Genomic DNA, 25,341 nt, shown 5'->3' on the forward strand with positions numbered 1-25,341 from the left:
AAATCTCAGATGCCAGAGCCATGCTTTTCTCTCCCCCCCCCAAAGAGAAAGGCCCCACCAGACCCAAAGAACAAGATTACATAAAAAAGGGATTTAGCAATTGGAAGGCTGCATTGGATAAAACTAAATCAGGATTTTTCAAGCATGCTTTATCTGAGACCCACTTGCAGATTATGTTAATGTGGTCTGAAAGAAACCAAAGAACTGATTCAAACACATCTATTTCAACTTTAATTAATGACAATGTGCTTAAAAACATAGGTATTATATTTCAAGCATTGTTGAAAACATTCAGTTTCTTGTAGCTAATGAGCTTCCAATGAGGGGAATATACAACACTGAAGAACATGTGGAGGAAAGTTTATTTAAAAACCTTTTCAAATATACCCTCCAAAAGGACCCAAAACTAGCTGAATCTTATAAAATTATTCCAAAGAATGCCACTTACCAATTCCCAGAAATTCAAAATGAAATACTAGTTAAAGTAATGACTCATCTCATTCAAGAGGAAGTTTCCAATGACATAAAGACTGCAGATGTCCCATTTTTTTCTGTCTTGGAGGATGGAACAAAAGACAAAAATCAAAGAGAAAACATAGCAATTGCTACTAGATATGTTAAAGATGGTGAAATTTACGAATCCATGCTATCCATAGAGAACAACTGCTTTGGATGCTGAGACTTTTACAAACACAACTTTAGATGCGTTCCGAAGGTATGGTTTAAATCCTAACAATCTGTTGAGCTAATGTTATGATGCAGCATCAGTTATGAGTGGCAAGAAAGGTGGTGTCCAGGCATTAATTTAAAAAAAAAAAACTGAAGAAAGAAATTCCATACGTCCATTGTTTTAACCACAGGCTGTATTTAGTTGTAGTTAAAGCAGTTGAAGTTGTGCCAATGGTGAGGGAATTTTTTGGACAATGTGTGGAATTATACAACTTTTTGTCCCGTGGGGTAGTAGCTACTGAGTATGAAGGCAAAGCTCTTTCTCGTCTGCTGGAACAGAGATGGTCAGGACATCTTCAGGTGGGTAGGACAATTTTTGAAGAATACAAATGTATATCAGAAACTCTTGAACTAATATCAATAAATACTGGAAAAAGATTTGCTGGGGAAGATGTGGTTCTTAGTACTGGTCTCCATCTTATAATGCGGAAGCAAGAGTTTAGATTTTGTCTAGCAGTAATGAAATATATATTTTGAAATTCTTTCTCCAGTAGATAAGGGACTCCGAAGCCATGACATTTCCTTGGAGCAGGCCTATAACTTAATTCAAGCTACAGAAAGTTCACTAGAAGACTTAAGAAACAGTGAGACTTTGAAATCAATTCTGCAGGAAACATCAAAACTGGCTAAAGAAGAAGAAGAAGAAGTAAAAATGCCAAGGAAAAGGAAATTTAATTCCTTACTTGATGATTATGTGGCGTCTGAAACAACAGGTAACAGAGCATCATGTACTGACACCCACAGTAAGCATGCTTCTGACTTTTTTGAAATTCTGGATGTAGTGCTAGCTGAAATAAAAAGAAGATTCTACGACAATGAAGAGATTCTTCAGGTAATAATTGCAGCAGAAAATTTAGATGATGAAAATGGTAGGCTTAATTATCGAAAAAACTTCAATATTACCATTCCAAGTAAAGAAGAAATGAAAGTAGTAAAACATTTCCTTGAGAAGAACAAAATTGAAGAGCGAAATTTCTTCAGTGAAATATACAAACACTGGAGTGCCTTTGAAGATTGTTACAGTATGTTAGCGGCAGTAAGAACTTTTGCATGTAGCACAGCCGTTTGTGAATCGACCTTCTCAGTGCTTACACGAATTAACAGACCTCAAAGACTATCAATGTCTCACTCAAGAATGGCTAATTTATTATACCTAGCTTTTGAGCTAAAGAGAACCAAAAATTTAAGTGTGGAAAAGGTTCTAAGACGATTCAATTCTCAGAAAGGTAGGAGAATTCAACTCTACCAGGTAGTTTCAAATTTCTGTACCTTGCTTTTTAAAAGTAATGAATAATGTAAAAAACTAATGTTTCATGGCGTTGCTATATTTTACTTCAATATCTTTCCTCTTGCTTTTAGGTACAGTAAATTTACTTTTGTCATCAGCAAATGAAAGGCTTTCAATACAAGTAAATACTACCTGTAACATAGTGATATGTTCTACTTTTGCAGTGTTGCAAGTCTGTGTATTGCACTGGTATCCAAAATGAAAGGACGTTGCATGTTATTTCTATGTAGACAAATAGATTTTACATTGCATACAGAGATGCATTTATTCTATGCAGATCATTGTTAGATTGCTTTACAGATAATGAATGCATCTTTAAAAAAAAAAAAAACAGACCACAAAATATTTCCTCCTAATGAAATTTGGGTTAGTTATGGTTCTTTGATGTTTCTCCATACTTATTCTTCATTTTGCACACCAGTATAGATACCTGACATGGTTGCCCCCCCCCCACCTCTAGAATCCTGGCTACGGGCCTGGGGCAATCTCCTCAAGTTTGCACACTGGTGGCCCACTGTGTACTCCGATGTGTGTATTCCGGAGTCTACTTGGTATTCTTGCTTGTTTAAAAAACAGCTTTTCTGGATCTCAAGTGGTTAAACTGTTTCATAGTCTACCACAAATTCCACAGGAAAAATGTCAAATCAGTTCTGGCCCTGGGGAAGGCAGGTTTCCTCTGTTCCATAGACCTTTCAGAGGCTTACCTCCATATTTCATCAGGAAGACCCACAAGCTTTATCTCAGATTTTGTTGCACTGGCATCAATACAAAGCACTCACACCCAGTTTGACATCATTCCCCAGGGTCTTCACCAGGATCTTGGTGACAGTTGTGGCTCATCTGCACCAATAGGGGATCTTTGTTTACCCCTGCCTGGACAATTTGCTACTCAGGGCACCCCCAGGGTTCAAGTCTTGAACAATGTCCTGACCACGATTAAATCCCTGTAATTCCTGGGATATGTGATCAACCGTACAAAGAGTTCCCTTGTTCCTTCCTAGACCCTGGAACACCTCAGGGTTCTCATCAATACAAGATCCTTTCAGGCAGCACCATTTCAGGAGTGTTGTCTAAAGCTAAAGGGACTCCTGAAATTAGTTCTCACATCCAGCTCCTTGGATGTGATGCAATTATCCAGGCGGCTAGGAATACCAGTCTCTCTCCAGGACCTAGTAACTTGGGCTCAGTTTCACACAAGGTCGCTTTAAAAAGTCTTCCATCCCTTTCAGTCACAAATAGAGAGCTGGGTTCACTTACACATCAGAATTCCCCTGCTTCTCCCCTGCTTCCACTCATAGTTGCAGAAGCAACGACTCATGAAAGGGTTGAGTGTCGAGGTTCCACACAGAACCATCACAGCCAGCTTATTAGGATGGGGTGCACACACTGCAGGTCTTTTCACTCAGGGCAAGTGGACACCCCAGGAGGCTCTGTGGAGCATAAACCTAGAATTGAAAGCCATTCACCTAGCTCTCAGAGTCTTCCACAGCTCCCTACAAGATCACCATAAACTTGGCAGAACAGACAATGTATCAGCCAAAGCTTTTAAATCACCAAGGAGGCACCAAGGCCTGAGACCCAGCTCTAGAAGCCTCACTCCTTTTTCACTAGGCCAAGACAAATTTACTCTCCTGCCAAGCAGAACACCTAGCAGGAGTTCAGTACCCTGACACACACTGGCTGAGCCTCCAGAGGCTCAGGGAGGTGGAGTGGAGGTTTTTAACCCCAGGCTTTCAAAGATATGACTCTTCACCTGAGCACTCCAATGCTGGTTCTGTTCACATGAAGCGACAATGCCCAACTTTGTGATCCTTTTCAAGGTATCAGCAGTAGGGTGCAGAAGCATGGATTATCTAAAAACTGAATGGCCCATTCTATATGCCTTCTCCCCTTTTCTGCTTTTCCCTCTGGTTCTCAAAGTCATCTGTCTACTACATGCAGAAGTCATTTTAGTTGTGCAGAGGTGGCCGAGGGAACCCTGGTTCCCAGATTTCCTCAAGTTATCCATCAGAGATCCTTGGAAATTTCCATCCCATCAAGATCTCCTCTCCCAGGGGGCTCCTCTTTCACCCACAACCTATGCAGTTCCACCTGACTGTGTGGAGTTTGACAGCTTGGACAAGGGCCTGCGGACTAACACCACAGACAGGTTGTAGCCTTTTAGGGCATCTTAGGAATGGATCTATTGAGTAGATCTATTGAGTAGCCTATCAGGGCTCCATAGAAGCGAGTCTAGGAACTAAAATATTTCATCTCCACATGTTAACCACAAGTTAAAGAGTTTTCTGAGTTGTAATAACTCTTCTGAATCCTCCTCCTGTCAAGACAACTCCTACTGGGACTTTAACAGGGATTTTGCAGGCTCTCACTGCCCCATGTTACAAACCCCTGGCCAAAATTCGCAGAAGAGAAATCATTTTTGAAGTTTCCTTTCTGATCAAAATCACTTCTGCTCTCAGAGTTTCAGAATTGACTTCCCTATCCATGCTTCCTGACCTTTGTGTGTTCCATAAAGAAAAGGTAATGCTACGTACTGACGACACTTATTCCCAAAGTAAACTCTTTATCTCATAGAGAGCAGGAATTCAGTCTTCCCTTCTTTTGCAATAACCAACCCAACCACAAAAGAAAATCTGACACAGGTTGGATGTGAGAAGAGCACTCCATTTTTATATCTAACATACCAAGCTGCTTCACAAGTCCGAAGCTCCATTCATTGCCTTCAGGGAAGCTCCACAGGAAAGAAAATCTTCTCCTCCATTTTAGCATACTGGATAGTGGAATGCATAATAAAGTGCTATAGAGCATCAGAGGTCTCTTCTCCGGAGGGTGAACACAACCTCTCAGAGGCGTGGCTACCTCAGGTGGGGCTACCTTTGCGAGATGTGTTGCAAAGCAGCGACGTGGACTTCTCTCCACATCTTCACCAAACTTTATCAAATTGATACTGTTGCTTCTTCAGATGCCTCCTTTGGGAAAAGGGTTCTCAAAATGGTCCTTAATCCCTAAGCAAACGTCCCTATCTCCCACCCAGAGGGGGTACTGCTCTTGAACATCCCATACTAAGGAATGCACCCTTCCTCCACTGGAGAAAAGACAAATTCCTTACCTGGGAAGTCTTGTTCTCTGTGGAGGAAGGGTGCATTCCACCCAACTCCTAAAATTGGGGACATTCTCTCTCCTTGGGATTTTGGGGGGCCAGGAGAAAGTAAAGTCAAAAACCTTTATTGGCATATAAAACCAGGGTGTTAAACAGAAAAATCACCATATACATAAATTAGACTCAACTTCTTGAGTCAATTCTTGTATAAATGCAATAAAGGTACTTTGCCATGTTAGTTGTTAAAATCTCATTCCTGTTGGTTAGTAACTGGAAGGAAGATAGTAGGGTACTTTCCCCTCTATTTCCCTCTCTTATTCTATGCACCATTTGACTTGAGGCTCTTCCTAGTTTCTACTTCTGACTGTGCCTGGAGATTTATTTTCCTATCAGGACTTACTGTGGATTGGTTCTTAAGCTAGACATACCATCTGGGAAATAAGAGCCCTCTGTGTGGAGGAGGTCATGTGACTTGATTAGACCCAGCCTAGCAACACAAGGGCAAACCCATACTAAGGAATGCACCCTTCCTCCACAGAGAACAAGACTTCCCAAGTAAGGAATTCATCTTTTTCATTCACTTCAAAACAGATAAGGAAGCGATTATGAAAAGCTTCCTCTTACATCTTTTTTAGAATAAGGTCTGCCTTTCATTTTGTTCATCCTGCAACTCACTCTTCCTTCCTCCACAGATTTTGTTTACAGGGAAGTGAATCAGAAATTGAAATTTGCAAGCATTGTTAGGAATGTAATCATTAGTCCTTTTCCCCTACTATATAACCAAGCTTAAGTACATGCAATTGAGACAAGCACCATGTTCTTTCCCTGCTTATCTTGCAACTCTTTCAGCTTCTTCTGTTTCCCATCCATCTTATCTAAATTGCAAATCTACCAAAGCGGGCATTTAATTCTCTGTGATACATTTTGAAAATGAAGGTCAGTAAAGGCAATCCAGTTAAGAAATGCCTACTTAAGATATAACTTCCTTTCCCAATTTGTGATATTTATTGTATTGGTTTTAACCATATTACATTAGCTGCCTTGAGTCCTCCATTTTGGTATAGAAAGCTAGGACAGAAATCCCTAAATGAATGAATGAAGGAATGAATGAATGAATCTGATGCTGAGATGCATACCAGTCAGAAGTTCTTGCATTTAAGTCTTCCAGAACTTACATCTGGTATTCATTTTGGCATGTTACAAGCCAGCTTCTGTGTTCAGACTTATGCATAAGGAAGTAAAAGATTTGTGGAGTAATACATATAGGCCAATATTCTAATTTGAAATTTTTATTATGGTAGCTTGCATATTCTGAAATTATGGTATGACACTGAGAGCATTCTATTGCTTGACATCTTATTACTAGAGAAAAAATTTTTGAATTTGCCACAGTCAAGCATTCTTAAACACCCAAAATATAAATGTAAAATCTATAACCCAGTTTACGATTTCACATTATGACACAACATAGGACTGGCTGCCATGGAACGCGAACCCAATCTTTTAAACCATGATTTATCCATTGTGTGGACTTTTCCATCACTCATGCTTTTGTTTTCATGTTATATTACAAGAAACACACCGAACAGGGCAAGCAGGGGGACAACAGTAAGGAAGCAGACTCAGCTAATGTTAGTTTACTCCCCAGCATGGAGAAATAAAATTATTAAAAAGGACAAAGTGGAGTTTGGAAAGATCTTCAACAACAGGACAAAGTTTGGCACCAAATGGTGCTTGCTGAGCCCTCATTCTAAAGCAGACGTGATCAGCTGCTCCCTCCAAGGATTATACTGGGCAATCCACACAAATTGGAAGGATTCTGGAAGTTTATGCTAGGGATAAAATCTGGCTTTTGAAAAGGGATGAGAAGAGAGAAATAACAGTTTGAGACAGGGGCTATTACAGCATGCATTAAGCCTACCAGACATACTGCTATTCATCCCATAGCGCTTTTGTGATTCAATGAAAACCTAAATTAATAATTAGAAGAGTAAGTGTTGTAAAATCTGGAGAGAGTTGTCACTTTTGTATTTCTACTTCAAGTAACAGTAAGATACTTCAGGTAACAGTTTGGTTATGGAAATGTAAGAAAAGGATTCAGAGGTAGCTTTGTAAACAGAACTCAACTTGAAGGTTAAAATTCAGCTGGTGGAATCTGGGTGAAAATGTATTGTACAGTACATTGTATTGACTTTTCAATAGCTTTGACAGGGTGCATCATGAGTGGCCATTGAGACTGAGAAAGATGAAATAAAAGGGTAGCAGAGCCAGTAAGAGAGCTCAGTTATGGTTGTTGCTGGGATTTGTTAGTGTTGGTGGAAAGAAGAAGCTGAAGATACAAAGACCACTAGAGGAACTTGTGGCTGATAATTACTGAAGAAGTTTTTAAGAAAGACTTTCCAGATGCTACTTCTAAACAAAGAGCTCAGTGACAACTCAGGTGCTGATTCAGCAGGAGCACAAATGTCCTTTGGCATGAGGACATGAAAGAAACTTCAGGAAGGAGCTTACTAAGTCCTGCAGCTGCCTGAAGGTGAAGCAAGCCTGCTTTCTAGAAAAGGTCTCCAGTGCATGGCTATGACTAGAGTGGACACTGGAAAAGATTGTTAGCTATCTAAATTGTTTTGAGAATTGCAAAAGTCAAAGAGTTTATGAATATTCTGAAGAATTTCTATTCTTGAGAATAAAATGCAACAGAATATCTAAGTAATCAAAGCAACCTGTTTATTACTTTTATAAATAAAGTTTAATTGGTTCAATTTAATATTGGGTTGAGTGATCATTTCCACATCTACATTTCACTAGGTCATCAAGGGAAAGATACTAGAAAACAGTGACAGTATTTTACTAGTAAAGTGGCCCATACTGAGGGAGAAAAGAAGAAGGATTTTGTAGGGGTCCCTCTGCTGTTAGCATCAAAAAGGAATTTGCTTACACATGCTTAAAGCACATAGGATTTTAGAATGTGCTCATGATATTATTTAAAGAACCATTTGAAGGGGTTAATGAGAAGAGGAGGAAGTGAGTTCTGACTGACTTGGCTAACCCAGCTCTTCCATTCACACATCCTCTCCTACATGTCACAGAAATAAATCCCTATTAGGGCAATACCAGTCATAATGGGTAGTGTCATAAACTATCCTGCTCACATAAGGTACCTAAGGTCACTTTCTGCATATGAAGTTACAGCATGAGCTTTTTGCATCCACAAATACAAACAGAATCCTGACATAACTTGTGCTTTCACAATACTGGAACACATTGTGCAACACACTGCACAAGGCACATGAAATTGTCAATACCACAATGTTTTGCAGTTTCATCTGCACGCAAGCAGAGTAACAGAAAAACAGCACCTTAGTCCACATCCACTCCTTAAGGTATGAGAATCTGTGATTTTTTTTTCTTAAAAATTATAATGTGGGGTACAATTTTGATTAGTGCTGCAGTGTGGGAGGAAGGGAGTCTAAACCTTTCCATGACACAATTCCAATGTAAGTCATTTCCCCCCCCCCTCCCAAAGTTTCTATTAGCTATAGAGAGAAACCATATATGCACACTTCGGTGCTAACACCCGTTCTGCGATGCATTTGTCGGATTTGAATTAGGGGGCACCCTAAAGAATAGTGGGAATGGACTTTGGCCCTTAAACTGGCAAAGAATCAAAATACTTCCTGAGTCATCTATGTAGATTCATTACTGCAGACCAATTTCTGGGGGCTGCAGTAGGTAATGGTTGGTGTTGTATTTATCAGTTTTTTGTTTCCTCAACTGAATGGATCATAGAAGTCTAACATTTGATTTGGCTCTGAATAGACTCAATGAAGATGCATCTCATGACATGGATCTGTAGCATGCATCTTGGCACAGGGTTACTTCATGCATTTCAGATCCCTTCATAGCACACAGTGGTAAACACCAATCCCTCCAACTCACAAATTACATCAGAAAGGAAGTGCTGCCTACAGTACAACGGAAAATTTCTTTCCTCTACCTTGCCCTTCTGTGAGTGCTGGTAAACAGGGTTGAGGCTCCTACTGTCCTTCACAAACCAGCTACACTTCTCACAAGGCTTTTATTTTTTATGTTGCTGGGTCAGTAGCTACTAAATATATTCATAAACAGAGCATCATGAAAACGGAACTCCTTTTAATCTGACTTCCTTGTTTGTTAACTAGCTACGGGTCATATAAACCACAGCTTCCTGAATCTGGACAAAATAGGAAACTGTGGCTTGTTACAAACCACAGACAGAAGCCTGCAATTGCACATGCGGGGAGAGGGGAAATGTGAGTGAGGTTAGCTGTGGCACATCTTTGTCTAAAGAATATTGAGCTCTGATTATGATATAATTATCCAGAAGATCCAGCTACCTATCCAGGCTAATCAAGCACTTATTCATAGCTGGGCAGGCTGGAGCTTTCAGGTGTAAAATGCAAGACATGAATCTCCAAGCTTTCAAGCATGGAGATAATCACTGTAAACATCTGGCCCCAAGGGCTCTGTTTCATTGAATTGCTGGATAGTTGGGTGTTACCTTCTAAGAGCAAAGTCATCCTTGCTTCTAAAGATGAACTTTATTGAGCACGCTGAAGAGCAGCATTGACAAAGCATCCACATTATACATCTTAATATCTGCTCTGTTGTGCTATTTTTCACTCCAAGTCTCATTGTTCGGAAGATTCCTCTGATGTAAGGTTACTGTTCTACATCTCTGATCTCCTATTATTCTAAGAAAACACTCTCCTGATAATACCTCTTTGCAAGGGGGCACACATTTAATGGTTTCCAGAAAAAAAAATTACAAAAGGAATACGATGGCTCTTCTTTGCTTTGGACTATTGTATTTTGCATGGTATATGAAGAAAAAAAGGTTGTATAGTTCATGTGTTCTTGAATGTATTTGCTTTACAAAAAAAATCTGCATAACATAGTGGGTTCAAAAACATGCTTTCTCCACTGCAAAATAAAACCAGCACTTTCTGCCTAACAACTGATGCTATAAATAAATTTAAGGCAAAATATATGAACATGATAAATATTAAAAATAATTTCATTGCGTTAGACCTGGGGTGTCCAAAGTTTTTGGCAGGAAGGCCACATTATCCCTCTGACACTGTGTCAGGGTCTGGGGGGGGGGGAGAATTAATTTACATTTAAAATTTGAATAAATTCACATAAGTTTACATAAATGAATATATTAAAGATGAACTTATATGAATGAATGAAGGTCTTGCAATAGCTCAAGGCCTTGCACAAAGCAAGGCTGGCCTTTCCTTTGCTGCCGCTACTGCATCACAGACATGAAACAACAAGCAGTGGAGGGAGCTCTCATCCCATAGCTCATGCAAGAGGTCAAACAGTTGCCAGCGTGAGGGCAGTTGCATCGGGCCAGTGTGGGCTCCAAGAAATCTCCAGAGGACCAGAGGCTCATTGGAGACTGGGAGCTCCCTGAGGGTCGCATTGAGAGGCCTCGAGGGTCACAAGTGGCCCCAGGACTGGGGTTTGGGCACCCCTGCATTAGCCCAGTAACGTTCTGATGAAAGTCATGGCCTTCCCTGGGATTCTGTGGTTTAAAATTCAGAGCCAAGCTGTGAAGTAAAAATTATAATTCAAACTACTCTTAACCTTTAAGTTCAGAAAACCTGTGCTATATAAAAATGACATACACAATCTCCTGTATATTGGCAAAAGAATCCCAGTACATTGTGGTGGATTTGGAGACAAATTCTGGGGCTCATAATCTGTTTGTGTGGGGCCTTTGTGACATATGTAAACAAAATGTGTGACCAAAGAACACTCAACATTCTCCTACAATATACATATGTAGAGTAGCTAAGTATACAGAATCAACAGCATTGCTAGTGGCAGTGGCACCCAGGTGGGAGACAATGTCATCACAGCACTTCCAGGTACCCACTGTACCAGCTTGTGACACCACTATACAGAATATGATTACAAAACCAGGGATGGAGGCGAGAGAGAGAGAGAAAATGGCATGTTTCAGGGTAGTACTTACTGATTCTGGGTCTCTTTGTTGTTCGAGGAAAGCTGAAAATTCTACCAGTCGGAGCTTTGTTGTTCCAATAGATCGACCTTGCCAAGCAGGAACTGAGGGTGCTGGAGTCGATGTAGGTTCAAATCCTATAGTACAAGCCATTATGAAGTCAACAACTTCTTTGATATTGTAGGTTAGGACTGAATTGAATTATTAAGTGTTAGAACAGAACTGGATGCAAGCCTTTCCCATTGCAAGTGTTAAAAATTCAACCATTTAAAAGTCCGTTCTAAACAGTTTGAAAACATTGAAAATATAGGTTTGCACAATTCATGCTTATCTCTTTAAAATGGTATATAGTTTTTCAGGTTTTTATAGAAGACAAATGAACGGAGCATCAAACATACTGTAGTCCTAAGACTGTGTTATTTCTTTACTGCTGCCAGTGAATGTTTTCAATATTGCTGTTCCACAAATGCTTATTTTACAAGAAAGGAAACAGAAAACAACAGCAAAATGTCAAAGTACAATGGCTGTAAGTTATATATTCCAATATTAATGTGGGTTGAAGGAAGTGCCATCCATTTGCAAAGTATTTTTATACAGGTAAGGATCTAGGAGACCAATATTTATGAAACAGTTATAAGAAATGAGTTTAATTAATTTCTTCTCTACAAAGTCAATGGTTACAATTTCAGCTTTAGAAAAATCAGAGTGATGCTCCACTTTCACACATGCCCCAAGCATGAAGAATTCTGGAATATGTATGTAGCAAGCAACTGGCTTCCTCAGAAGCCAGAGGGAGCCTTTTTAAATGATCCACAGAATTCTGCATAGAGGAATATGCAAACACACACACATGCACTCAGACTTTGGAGCAGTAAGATATGGTCGCCCTATAGCTGATCTAAAAGACTACATAAATCCCTTGTATATTTTAAGAATGTTATTCCATCTTTTCTGACAAAATGGCACACTGAGGTGACTCATTTCTCTCTCTGACAGAGAAAGAAAAATTTATTTGAAGATTACTACTTTCTCCAAGCCATAGATATGGGATAAAGGAAAAAAGTCCAGAAATGTTACCTGAAATAGGAGTTGCGACTGTTGGTTGTATAGGGTAGGCTTGCTGAACAAATGGTTTTATGCTGAAAGAAACCATTGGATACAAAGTCAGTAACTGTGTAATATATACACATTTTTTTGTCCCACAGTAGTTTCTTTGTATAGAGTACAATATTGTTCATGTGAACCTTCTTTGATAGGTCAGGTATTATGGAATCAGGGCCAACTGTGCAGAGCAACAGCATAAAAATATGCTTTCCATGGAATTTACCACCTCCCTAAGCTTATAGTATTATTAACAATATTCACATAAGGCTTTTCAATAAAGAAGTTCACAAAGCAGTTTATAGACAAATGGCCCAATACTAACCAACTTTCCATAATCGATGCAGCCACAACGCAGCTCCAAGGTATGGGAACAAACATTCCCTTACTTTAAGGAAGACTCCTTGACTCTTCCCCCCCCCCATTGCAGTATGCAGAACATGCCCCATTGGCACAGCTGCATTAGCACTAGCAAAGTGAGTTTGGGTTTTGTTCCCTTCTTCTTTTGTTCCATATTGTTTAAAGAGTAGATTCCTCCTACCCCTTCCTCATATGGGAATGGGACAAACACATGTTTAATGTACATACAGTTGCCCTACCATGTCTAGTTTGCCCTTACCCAGAAGAAATGCTAAATCTTAGCAGAATGTGGCAGCACAGTGATTACAGAGCACAAGCAATGAGCAAGGAAAATCTCTTCAAATATCAGCTCAATCATATGTTCTGTGAGAAACTTCAGGAAAACCTGCATTACAGAGTTGTTGTAAGATAACACTCAGAGTACATGTCAAATGCTTTCAGTACTATGCTAAGTATTATTATTATATGAACCTTTGTGTAAACAACACATTCCACTAGGCATCTTAAAAACACACAGGCATGCAAGCTGCCATTATTCAAATCTTTACCAATGCAATGTACTTTTGCAGTTCACAGAAGCTGCCACAGTTTCAACCTTGGAAGATTTAAAGTGGCAAAAAACTTCCTTCTTGCCCAGCAGCTACAGATTGTGGCAGTGATGTTGGTCAAGATTAAACAGAATTTTTCTTCTCAGCTACTCATGTTGCACTCATGAGATAAGATCAGTGTTCATAGGTCAAGGGACTCACAAAACTAGGCTGGGAAGTGTTCGTGCAACTGAGCAGGGGGATATTTGGACTTTATTTCCCACCCACCCACCCACCCACTCACACATGCAAGGGTGATGTGAAAAGGTCTCAGCATTGCATGTTTCCACCCAACTCTTCTAACTTCATGCACAAATGAAAGTGTGAATAGAGGAGTCCCAATTATCTAAACACAGAATGTTCCTTGACCCTGGATATTGAACTTGCTAAACTAGTATTCAAGATTAAGGAAGGTCCCCCTTTCAATTAACCTTGTGATCTTCCTGTTCAGACATTTGCTTCTATGTGCAGTGAGGGGAATGGGGAAGAAGTTCATGTGTCTGAAGTTCATGTATCATGTGCTCTTGATCTCACAAGGTACAGAGGTGAGGGTAATATCTCAAAAGCCTGATTGCTATCTCAGTGAAAACCACCTTTACATTTTGAGAAATTTTATTCCATAAAAAAGAAACAGAATTCCATTCGCTGCACAAATAATCAGGAAAAAAATATTTTGTATTGTTCACAAGCTGAATTATCAATGCGATTGCTGCTACCCTTCTGGTAAACTTCAATGTATGAAACAACAACAACCACCCTCTCCAAAAAGTAATCATAACAAGAAAAATACTCTTTTTACTGAGGATAACTTCCAGTAAAACTAGTGGTCAGCAAAAGTAAAATTTTCAGTTTAAAAGTCATGCATTTTGATCCGATGCACACTTACTCAGATGTTAGCCCTACTGCTTTCAATGGAGTTTGGTTCCAATTAAGAGTGTGTGGAACTGTAGTTATAGGGATCTATTTTGCTGATCATTTATCACAATAAGTGCCATCAAAGTACCATACAGCTGTAGATTCCTACTGTGCAAAATCAGATTGGAAGTGTTCACCACCTATCCCAGAGGGAAGCAGGCTTTTGGACTAGGTCAGGAGTGTCCAAAGTTTTTGGCAGGAGGGCCACATCATCTCTCTGACACTGTGTTGGGGGCCAGGGGAAAAAAGAATTACTTTACGTTTAAAATTTGAAAAAATTTTCATAAGTTTACATAAATTAATATACTAGAGGTGGAACTTATATGAATGAATGAAGGTCTTGCAATAGCTCAAGGCCTATAAACGGCCTTGTACAAAGCAAGGCTGACCTTTTCTTTGCTGCTGCTACTGCATCATAGACGTGAAACAGCAAGCAGTGGAGGGAGCCCTCATCCTACAGCTAATGCAAGAGATCAAACAGTCGCCCTCACACTGTGTTGAGTTGAGTCGGGCCAGTGCGGGCTCCAGCAAGTTTCTGGAGGGCCAGAGAATCATTGGAGACTGGGGTCTCCTTGAGGGCCACAATGGGAGTCCTCAAGGGCCACAAGTGGCCCCAGGGCAAGGGTTTGGGCACCCCTGGACTAGGTCATCCTTCCATGCTCAGTATACTGAACTGAGTGGGAAAATTTGCTGAAAATGTGTTTCTCTCTTCATTAACACATCTTACAGCTATAAGGTAATATGGGACCAAGGAAGGACAATAAAGCTTTTGAAAATTTCAGGAACTATTAACCATAGAAAATATTGCTATCATACAAAACCTAATCGATCTCAACAATTGTTCATTACTTGCTTCTGGTATTGTTCCTGGCACTGAATTCCTTTGGCTGGGAATACTGTGTGAGTGCACATCCAAACATGAAAACACAGCAAAATGATCTTATTTTTCAAACTTACTCTTGCGAAGATCCAGGTTGTCCTGTTTGTATCATTCCTGGCCAAAACTAGACAAAAAGGGGAAAAATAAAATGCATGGCTTTTTTTCCAATTGCCTTTGTTATGAAAATATTCTATTTTTTATTTTTTGCTAAAGAACTTTGCAAAGGCAAATACATTTTATGCAGAAATTAATTGATCTAGATTTCATTTCCGACCAATCATTGACCTGAAATGTACTTTTATTGCAGCCAATTAAACTTACTCCAGGTGCTCCAGGAAATGTAGGACGGGGAATTCCTGGCAGGCCCAACTTATTGTGAATCGCTGTTGCAGATACTATTTGAGCTGATGACATGGCGGCCATGTGTTGGAGTGCTTTGTCCTTTGCAGTCTGATCCTTTAAACAGGACAATTACAGGCAATCATTAATATACTGGATACAACAAATCACATGGAGCAAGCACAGCTAGAAAGCACATATGCTAAAATTAAAAGGGCACAGGAAACATGAAAAATAAAAGCATACCATGCAGAAAAATATAGCATGAGGGCTAAAATACATTCAAAACTATCTCAGGGCAAAGTTCTCAGCTCAGTGTTATTGTGACTCAGTTTAACTGAATATAATTCTCAACTGTAGAGCAGCAGGGAGTCAATCTGAACCTGCACTGAAAACTGGACTGAACCATTATTTTTTTCCACAGCCAGAACAAAGCCTGAACCATTATTAAAAGTTTTTGTTGAGCCCAAACTGGAACAACAACAATTCAGTTTACTGCTTCAGAATATTTGAGTAAAAACCCAAACCCCTAATACTGTGGATCAACTCACTGACCTTACCAGAATGGCACATGACGCTGAGACTATTATTATTTTATTTTGGGTTTCACCAAGCTTCCCTATTTAGTCCTCTTTCAAGGACTAAGAAGCAGACCTGCTGCTTAAAGGCTGCAATTCATTCTAGCAGATTGATAGTAAATAGCCTAGTGGAAGAAAAAAGCACTGCAGCACCATGCAGAATGCAGTTCACAAGGTGTAGTGTTCAGTCTGTCTCAGTAACTAATAAAGATCTTGCTGGGACCTGAAACAGAGATTTCCACTGGGGCACTTAAAGCTGTTTGCCCAGCCTCCTCCGATGGGCTTGGGGCAGAGGCAGGAAAATTGAGGCAATTGATTGGCTGCTGAATCACTTGGGGTGTGGCATGGCTGTTGCTGGGGCCAGAAAGGTCACCCCAGCTTCAGTCCATGCCTTTTCAATAAGCCGTGCCTGCCCGTCCTATGTTCAGTCTGGGAGCAGCTGGTCGCTCCATGTGGGGGCCGGGTATGAATTTTTGGGTGGTAACCTGATTGGCCGTGGTTATTGGTTTTTTCGCCTACCCTGGACTGGCATTTGGGCGTGCTATTATAGATGTAGTTATTTAAAGGTTTCCCTTGGTGGGGCAGGTGGCATGCTGGCTGGGTTACCAGGAATGGGGGTGGAGTGCATGCTGAGGTAAGCAACGTCAGGGGGTGAGCCAGAACCATTCTGACCACACTTGTCCGGGTTGGTGAGACTGGCTGGCGAGCCCCCTGGCTGGTTAAGCAAAGGCCAGCTCAAGGTTTGGCCTGTGCAAGTCAGTGCTGGCCAGCTGCCGACCCCTTGGGGTTGGCTGGGATAGACTAACCTTGTCTCTGACGGGGTGATGCCTGGAGTCAGGATGTCAAGTCCATGGGGTCTCAGGGGACGTGAACGGCTAGTGCCGTTTCCCCCCAAGCTCTTAGTGGCCAGCACGCTTTGGGGTTTTTACCAGCTTAATGTTTTCCCTGCTGCAGGTTGTTTTTATTAATTCAATAAATTACAATCATCCCAAGCCTCTGTCCTGTATCCTTCTTGGGGAGTGCCTGGGTAAAAAAATTCAACTTAAACAAATTCTTTTAAATCCTATTGGTATCAGCAGAAGAAACATAAATATGTGCTTAACTCTTCCTCTGAACTCAGCAGGACTTTAAAGTGCTTTATGTAGTTTGACTTGTTCCTGACTCACTGCAAGAAGAGGAAACCCAACTAGAAAATAATCCCTATTCTGGGAAATACTTGATTATATAGATGTAGTTCAAATTCTGCAACAGACATTATCCCTGTTTGTTCTTGCACAGCCCTGCCCCTCTGACGACACGCCCCTTCAGCCTAGCTAAATTATTCTCCCTGTGATTAGGACTTGTCTGAAGACTACAATTAAAGGTCCTGGTGACAAACCTTGAGCTCAGGGAGAGATCTTCCCTCTGAATGCCACTCCAAACAAATGTTTATCATAGGGGACAGGAGGAGGAGGCCCTGTGGAGGCCAATGCCTGAACATGGGTTATGTCTAAAGGTAGGCTGAGGCAGATAAGTTTTCCTTCCAGCTACCCATTATATCACCCCAGGTCCGGACCATTGGTAATTTAACCCAACTTTAGACCCGGAGGTGTATTCTCTACATCAGGGTCGCTAAATCAGTGGCTGGAGCAACTGAAACAGAAAGTGCAGTAAACTAAAGGAACTGCTCTGTTGTCTAAGCAGTGGAAGTAGGCCAAGAATCTAGCTTTAACTTCAGACTTGGCCAGTCTAGAAGTTTTATACTGCCTGCCTGCCTGCCAATCAGAGGTGGCAATGTCTCACAGCCCAATCCTGAGCTGCCTGGAGCTGCGGGACCCAGCGGCTCCACAAAGGACTACCGCAGGAGGCTCCTTGGGAGAAGAGGACGTTTGTCCCCTTCCCCCAAGTAAGGGAAGCAGTCCTGCAATGGGACTACTCACTTTAGCGGCAACTGTTTGGTCGCCGCTAAAGTGAAGGTGCTTGTGTAGGGCGAGCAGCCCTGCCTGAGCACCCTGGATCCTGTGGATCTCGGCTCTGCGGAACCACCTCTCCCCTGTCCCCGGGAACGCCCCCCGTGCCCCTGACCACACACCCCCACTCCCCGGAATGCCTCCTCCATGCCCCCATTTCCTGTTCTGCAGCCCGGTGGACACAGAGACCACCAAGCTGCGGAACGCAGGTGCCCGCCGCGCGCTGGCTCAGCACCAGCCGGAGCTGAGCCAGCTCCGGTGGGAGCCCGGCGGTAAGCCACTTACGGCACATTTGCAACTGTGGTCCATGCCGCAGAGGCGCTGCGCGGACCACAGGATTGGGCTCCCTCACTCCTTATGCTCCTGAAGAAGCCTCTGAAACTTGCTGGTCTCATGGTCTCAGACTATTGAGTTCCTGATTTAAGCCCTGCACTTCTTGACAAGCAACTCAGAAATTATCACTAGCTTTCAATTTCTATCCCACTCTATCCCAGAAGCTTAGGGCAAGAAACAACTATTTTAAAACTGTAATGTACACTCAAATACAGTACAAATACAGGCAGGTCTGCGCAATGTCCAAATCCTACACACACTGGGGAACTGGGTTAGCAACTTGGCATATCCAGCATAATCAAAACAAAGTCAGCATGGAAAAAACTAGGAGAGGCCTCTCCACTCAGGCCTACTCACATAGTTTCATCATTCACACACAGCCTGCAATGATGGGGGACTGCCACCTGGAAAAGTGGCTACCGTGTGACTGCAGCTAGCAAGTAGAAGGTGTGGGGCTTTCCATGGCTAGTTGGCCAGGCCACACTTGTTCAGAAATAGAACTACATAATGTGTCTCCAGACCTCTCTCTGGAATCATTCTCTGGGGTTTCCTGAGCAACAGGAAAGCTTAATGCCACTTTAGGGGAATTAAAGTGACTTAAGCACATTGCTTGCATAAGGCTTCACAGCAGAAAACCTCATCACTTTGGAAAAGTTGTTTTAGGAAATGCTAAAAACGTGGGGTATATGACTAAATGATGAAGGAACACAGGCACTAAGAGGCAGATTCATTGTTACAAGCAAAGTCGCAATCATGCTGGCCAGGAATGCATGCCATCCTATATGGTATACAAATTCACACACATTATTCCCTCAAAAGCCCATACATAGTAATGAGAGGGTGAGCAGCTTCTTCATTTGAACAGCTCCTTTAGAAACAGCACAGGCTAACAGTATGGTTAAAGCTAGCTAAAAGAAAAAAATAATCTGCCAAGCACAGCTAAAGTACATAAAACTTGCTTTACTGAAAATACTTACCATGCTTGTTACCTGGATGTAACAACAAAAAGTTTGTTAAAATGCTTCTGTACAAGTGCAATTTCTTAGTAAAATATGCTACAGTGAAATTAAAAATGGAAGATGATCCTCATTATTATATATATAGCATTTAAGTGTAATTATTAATTTTCACCAAGGAACTGATTCATCAAAAGCATAAAAGAACAAATCATATTCATACCTATCAGGGTAATAGCATTAAATGCCTAGTTTGGCAGCTGTTCTTCAGCCTGCCTAGAAAGCTGTGAAACCATCTCTGTTATACAGAACTGTCCATTTTAGCCGGTTTATTAGGGGACTGGCGGCAGGGGGAGCAGCTGTCTCCAGTAGCATTTTCTTCTGCATTCTGTGCAGATGGAGGCCGAAACCTGATCAGGTGCTAATGCTTCCAGAAGCAGCATTAACACCTGTGGACCCATCTGTAGCTGTTCCTGCACAGTCACAGGGGAACTGGCTGAGAGCAACATGGCTCCTCAGCAGGCACTAAGTGCAAGGAGAAAGCTACCTGTTCAGAAGATTGACCCAGCTACCTGACCTATTTTTGGCTTAAGCTTTCGGCTCACACTATTATTTTAAAGCTATAGAAAAGGAATCTTCTTTCATGTGGGGAAAAAATGGCCAATTCTTCCTATATCAAATTTAACATAAAGAGGACTTGGATTTTTTTTTCTTTTGCCAAGAGTATATTAGACAGACATCAAAGTTGCACCACACTAGTGAGTGTTAGGGCTACGTCGAACTAGGGATGGCTAAGGGCGCGATCCTAACCAACTTTCCAGCACTGATATAGCTGTGCCAATGTGGCGTTCACTTCATCCTGCAGTGGGGAGACAGCCAAAGGGGCCTCCTCAAGGTAAGGGCATGATTGTTACCTTACCTTGGGGATTGCACTGCGGCTAAGTCAGTGCTGGGAAGTTGGTCAGAATTGTGCCCTAAACCTGTTAATACGCCTGGAGCCAGCACACAGCAAACAGGAGATTTTGCTTTGTTGACCAAACAAGAATAGCGAGTGAACTTCCTAATTATTTTTACCAGGCCTGGCCAATTGAAAGAATTCATATTGCATACACATCACTCAGGACAGTATACCCCCATTCCCTTTTCACTTTATAAGAGAATTGGGACAAGCGCACATGAGTACTTCACTAGGCTATGCCTCACTCTCAGGCCATGAGGCTCCTTGCTGAATTTCTGGGGTCTATGACTCAGAGTTCAGATGCAGTCATATTTTCCTCAAAATTTGGAATGCATATGAACTAGTATATATGCATAAGAGCTAACACAATAGCATAATTTATGTAACCTATGTACCTTTTGAGAATGAGAGGGATCCCCCCCCCCCAACACAAAAGGTGGTGCAGGATTACTTTTGCTTGTAGCATCTGGCTTGATTACTTGCTTTGATTCTTAAATCACTGCCTGCCTAAAGGCATGTTTGACAAAGTATATTTTGTTTGCTCCAGCACCACTGATAAACCACTATAATCTGGATTACATGGTTAATTTTGTAAAGGAGATGATGCGTGAAGGATTTTAAGTATATTCTTAGAGATCAGAATAGGTAGCCTTCAGGGTCCCTTCCAAGCTATGATTCTATGACTATATCTAATCTATATAATAAAAACAGGACATTACCTCCTCCACTGATATGCAGCTATCTCTGGGGTGACTCATAACAATTGATTAATCACACATTAAAACGCTACATGACAGTTTGAGCAGCTAGTGAAGAAGACTACATCCAATTAAAACTGGATGGGGAATTTAGGCAAGCAGATTAGCAGTAATTACCTAAACTGGAATGTGGCCAAGATACATGACTTAACACCCTTATTCTCCACCTCTGAGTGCACTGGGATCTTTAATGAACACAACTGATCAAGACCTTGACTTCCTAAGAAAATGAGTGTCTGTTTCCACTGTCAGTTCTGCTCCAGTAAATATGAAATAGCTTAATTGGAGTCACTAGTTGAACAGAAATTTGGCTTACAATATGGGTAAGAGGCACTTTTTCAAGTGGGTGCTCCTTTTTTTTTTAGCAGGGGGATAGTAACTGGCCCACCTCACCCCAGCACTGTCTGTTCTAGTGGCTGTCTGCTGGTATTCATTTGCATCTTTTTAGATTGTGAGCCCTTTTGGGACAGGGAGCCATTTAGTTATTTGAATTTTCTCTGTAAACCGCTTGTACCGCTTGTACTGTACTGTATTTTTTGGATAACTCCATAGGCAGTCCCAGAGAGGGAATATACTTTTCACATACTTTGAGTGCTTTCCTTTACTGAAATCAATCAATCTATATCTATATAGAGTAGTTCCCTTTGGTTTCCATCTGTGATATAACTGGAATGAAAAAAAACCTTTTAACTCTGAGGACTTGCTTCAGAGAAAATAGGTTTAGGATGGAAATGTTAATATGGAATATATCATTATTCATAAATGACCTGAGACAGGGTTGAGCAGTGAAGTGGCTAAGTTTGCAGATGACACCAAACTTTTCCGAGTGGTGAAGACCAAAAGTGATTGTGAGGAGCTCCAGAAGGATCTCTCCAAACTGGCAGAATGGGCAGCAAAATGGCAGATGCGTTTCAATGTAAGTAAGTGTAAAGTCATGCAAATTGGGGCAAAAAATCAAAACTTCACATATAGGCTCAGGCGTTCTGAGCTGTCTGTGACAGATCAGGAGAGAGATCTTGGGGTGGTGGTGGACAAGTCGATGAAAGTGTCGACCCAATGTGCGGCGGCAGTAAAGAAGGCCAATTCTATGCTGGGGATCATTAGAAGAGGTATTGAGAACAGAACAGCTAATATTATAACGCCGTTGTACAAATCGATGGTAAGGCCACACCTGGAGTATTGTGTCCAGTTCTGGTCACCGCATCTCAAAAAGGATATAGTGGAAATGGAAAAGGTGCAAAAGAGGGCAACTAAGATGATTGCTGGACTGGGGCGCCTTCCTTATGAGGAAAGGCTAGAAAAGAGATGCCTGAGGGGGGTCATGATTGAGACATACAAAATTATGCATGGAAAGGATAGAGTGGATAGAGATGCTCTTTACACTCTCACATAATACCAGAACCAGGGGACATCTGCTAAAATTGAGTGTTAGGAGAGTTAGGACAGACAAAAGAAAATATTTCTTTACTCTGTGTGTGATTGGTCTGTGGAATTCCTTGCCACAGGATGTGGTGACGGCATCTGGTCTGGATGCCTTTAAAAGGGGATTGGGCAAGTTTCTGGAGGAAAAATCCATTATGGGTTACAAGCCATGATGTGTATGTGCAACCTCTTGATTTTTGAAATGGGCTATGTCAGATGCAAGCGAGGGCACCAGGATGCAGGTCTCTTGTTATCAGGTGTGCTCCCTGGGGCATTTGGTGGAGCCGCTGTGAGATACAGGAAGCTGGACTAGATGGGCCTATTGCCTGATCCAGTGGGGCTGTTCTTATGTTCTTAACTACAATTCCCAGAATGCCTTGCAGGTCTCTTGTTATCTGGTGTGCTCCCTGGGGCATTTGGTGGGGCCGCTGTGAGATACAGCAAGCTGGACTAGATTGGCCTATGGCCTGATCCAGTGGGGCTGTTCTTATTATTCTCTTTCAGCAAACTAAGATATGGGACAAAGCTCACACTCTAAAAACGTGCTTTGTCTTTCCATGTCTTTCCAATATTTTTTTCCTGGTACTACCACTAGATGACTATCTTCTAGTTTTGGCCTAAACTAATATTCTCTAAACTCTTGGAAAGAACCAACATTTTCCCAAATGGCATCTTGGGGATAAGATAAGAATAAAAAAATAAAATCTCCTAAAATTGTCTAATTTTGCTATTTTATGCATTTCTGAGCTCATTTGCAACTACATTTAGCAGCACTCTGGCCATAGGGACAAATGCAGACCATGGCAATATAGAAAAATTAGCTTCCAAAAGAAAGAGCAGATTCTGTTCATATCATGTCACTGCATGGCCCTGTCTCTTTCCCCATGGTCCCTTGAGGAGTGGGTGCGGTGAATAACTAGTATTTATTATTTGTTGCATCTTGTATTTATATCCCATCCTTCCTCCAGGGAGCTCAGGGTGGCACATCTTCACCCCCACTTTTATCCTCATAAATACTCTGTAAGATAGGATAGGCTGATAGAGATGACTTGTCCAAGGTCACCCAGTGGAGCTTTATGACCGAATGGGAAACTGAACCATATCCTCCAGTTCCTAGTTCAGCACTTTAACTGCTACCACATGAAGGCATGAGCTCCATTGGAAAAAAATATCAGAGGGCTGTAGATGGAAAAAAATATCAGAGGGATGCAATTTCAATTCTGTCCATGGAAGCATCCTCATAAGAACAGCCCCACTGGATCAGGCCATAGGCCCATATAGTCCAGCTTCCTGTATCTCAGCTTCCTGTATCTCAGCTTTCAGTATCTCAGCTTTCTAGTCCAGCTTCCTGTATCTCACAGCGGCCCACTAAATGCCGCAGGGAGCACCCCAGATAACAAGAGACCTGCATCCTGGTGCCCTCCTTTTCAAATATTCAAAACAGGCAGGAAAAGCTGTCTTTTAAAGAGAAAATGTAATCTGATAGCATTATCTCCCTACTATGTTTCTGGCTCTTTGTGACGTGAGGTAACTGGCCTAAAGTTTGTGAAATTGCTGTAGATAACCACCTGCTAAAGAAATTCATAGCTATGGGAAACTGCAGGATGGTGGTAAAAATCACAGGTGGAGCAACAAATGAGGGCTAAACTGCTTGTTACATGGGAGATCTATGAATGCATCTCCCAAATTAATGTTCTTCTTTGAAAAGCGACCATCAACCATGGTAGAGCCCAATTTGAACTGGGATCACAATGTAAAGGGGAGTGATTGTCTGATGTACATCACATGCACTCCAAGTTGCCATAAGCTGCAGAAGGGGAACATACAAGTGTCTTTTCCCCTCCATGCTCAGGGGTGGGGGTTCTTCCATCCCCGTCCCTTATACCATTGCTTCAAACTGCACCCTTGAAGTTGCTTTTAGAAGAAGTGGGAGATCCAGTCATATGTAGCTTGCTCTACAGTGAGGAGGAACACTGGAGTTTGAACTCAGGAAGGGAGATTAGGGGCAAAATCCTAACCAGGTCTACTCAGAAGTAAGTCCTATTTTGTTCAATGGGACTTTGTCTCAGGAAAGTGTGGTTAGGATTGCAGCCTAGGAATGCCAAGGATAGGGTATTTGGAAGAACGAGGGACTGCAGAGTGGAAGGTTGGTCCAGCCCAGGGATGTCAAATGCGTCTCATACAGTGGGCTGGAGTTAGCATTCATGGCACCTGCTAAGGGCTGGAAGTGATGTCATCGAGTGGGCAATGACCAGAAATAAGCATTTTGCTCTCACCTAGGAACTCATTCGCTGCAAATGGCAGGGGAGAAAACATGCAAATCTTGATCATATTTTCAAGATACGGGAAAGTCCAATGATCATGCAGGCTGCCCTTTCAGCAGTGCCACTTCTGCAGAGCAGTATTCCCTCTACTATTTTCCTTACTGTGAAAAGCAGTTAAAGAGCAGTTCACAACCACTGTCCTCTTAAAATGGGCAGTGGCCAGTCTGATCTCTAGGCCAAAAGGTACTGCTCACTCATCACAACTACAGTGATCAGGTGGCATATTTACATAGAATTGTCATACACGACCTACATGATCATTTTGCTCCAGTATTCCAAAATGACTAAAAATATCCTCCATCTACTGAATTCAAGGTACTCTGATACAATGGCTACAAATCCCCTGAAAAACAGAATTGTGGCAGAAGCCTATGCATGTCTACTCAAAAGTAAGTCCCACTGTGTTCAATGAGATGAACTCCCAGGAAAGTGTGGATATTCTTGCAGTCTTACAGCCCAGTCCTAAGTTGCCCAGCACCCAGAAGAACAGCGACACCAAAATGGCTACCGCTGTATCCTATGGGTGCCATGGCAGCCACTGGAGTCTTCTTGGGGGAAGGGCACAGGCCCTGCAATGGGTCTCCTCCAGTCTGTGCCAGCTATTTTGTCGGTGCAGACTGGAGGAGCTCTTCAGCCCGATATGGAGCATAGGATCCAAGGGAGCAGGGCTCCATAGGTCCCATTCCCCCTCCCACCCTGGTTCCTCTGGCTATTAAGCATTGCTTCTGTCAGTGAGCCATACACATTGCCTGGTTTC

The 25,341-nt window shown here is 41.8% G+C and overlaps 1 protein-coding gene across 3 annotated transcripts in view; it reads right to left on the minus strand.

Moving 5' to 3' along the window:
- Positions 1–25,341, minus strand: part of TEAD1 (TEA domain transcription factor 1) — a 244,272-nt gene that overhangs the window by 52,005 nt on the left and 166,926 nt on the right. For all 3 annotated transcript variants that reach the window (XM_066639093.1, XM_066639085.1, XM_066639100.1), the window contains 4 exons: positions 15,289–15,423; positions 15,045–15,091; positions 12,202–12,263; positions 11,137–11,261 (listed from right to left, as the gene is read on the minus strand). In XM_066639093.1, the coding sequence (XP_066495190.1) occupies positions 11,137–11,261; positions 12,202–12,263; positions 15,045–15,091; positions 15,289–15,423 (369 nt within the window). The remainder of the gene's footprint in view (positions 1–11,136; positions 11,262–12,201; positions 12,264–15,044; positions 15,092–15,288; positions 15,424–25,341) is intronic.

This window comes from Tiliqua scincoides, chromosome 1, assembly GCF_035046505.1.
Source record: "Tiliqua scincoides isolate rTilSci1 chromosome 1, rTilSci1.hap2, whole genome shotgun sequence".
Classification (NCBI taxonomy): domain Eukaryota; kingdom Metazoa; phylum Chordata; class Lepidosauria; order Squamata; family Scincidae; genus Tiliqua; species Tiliqua scincoides.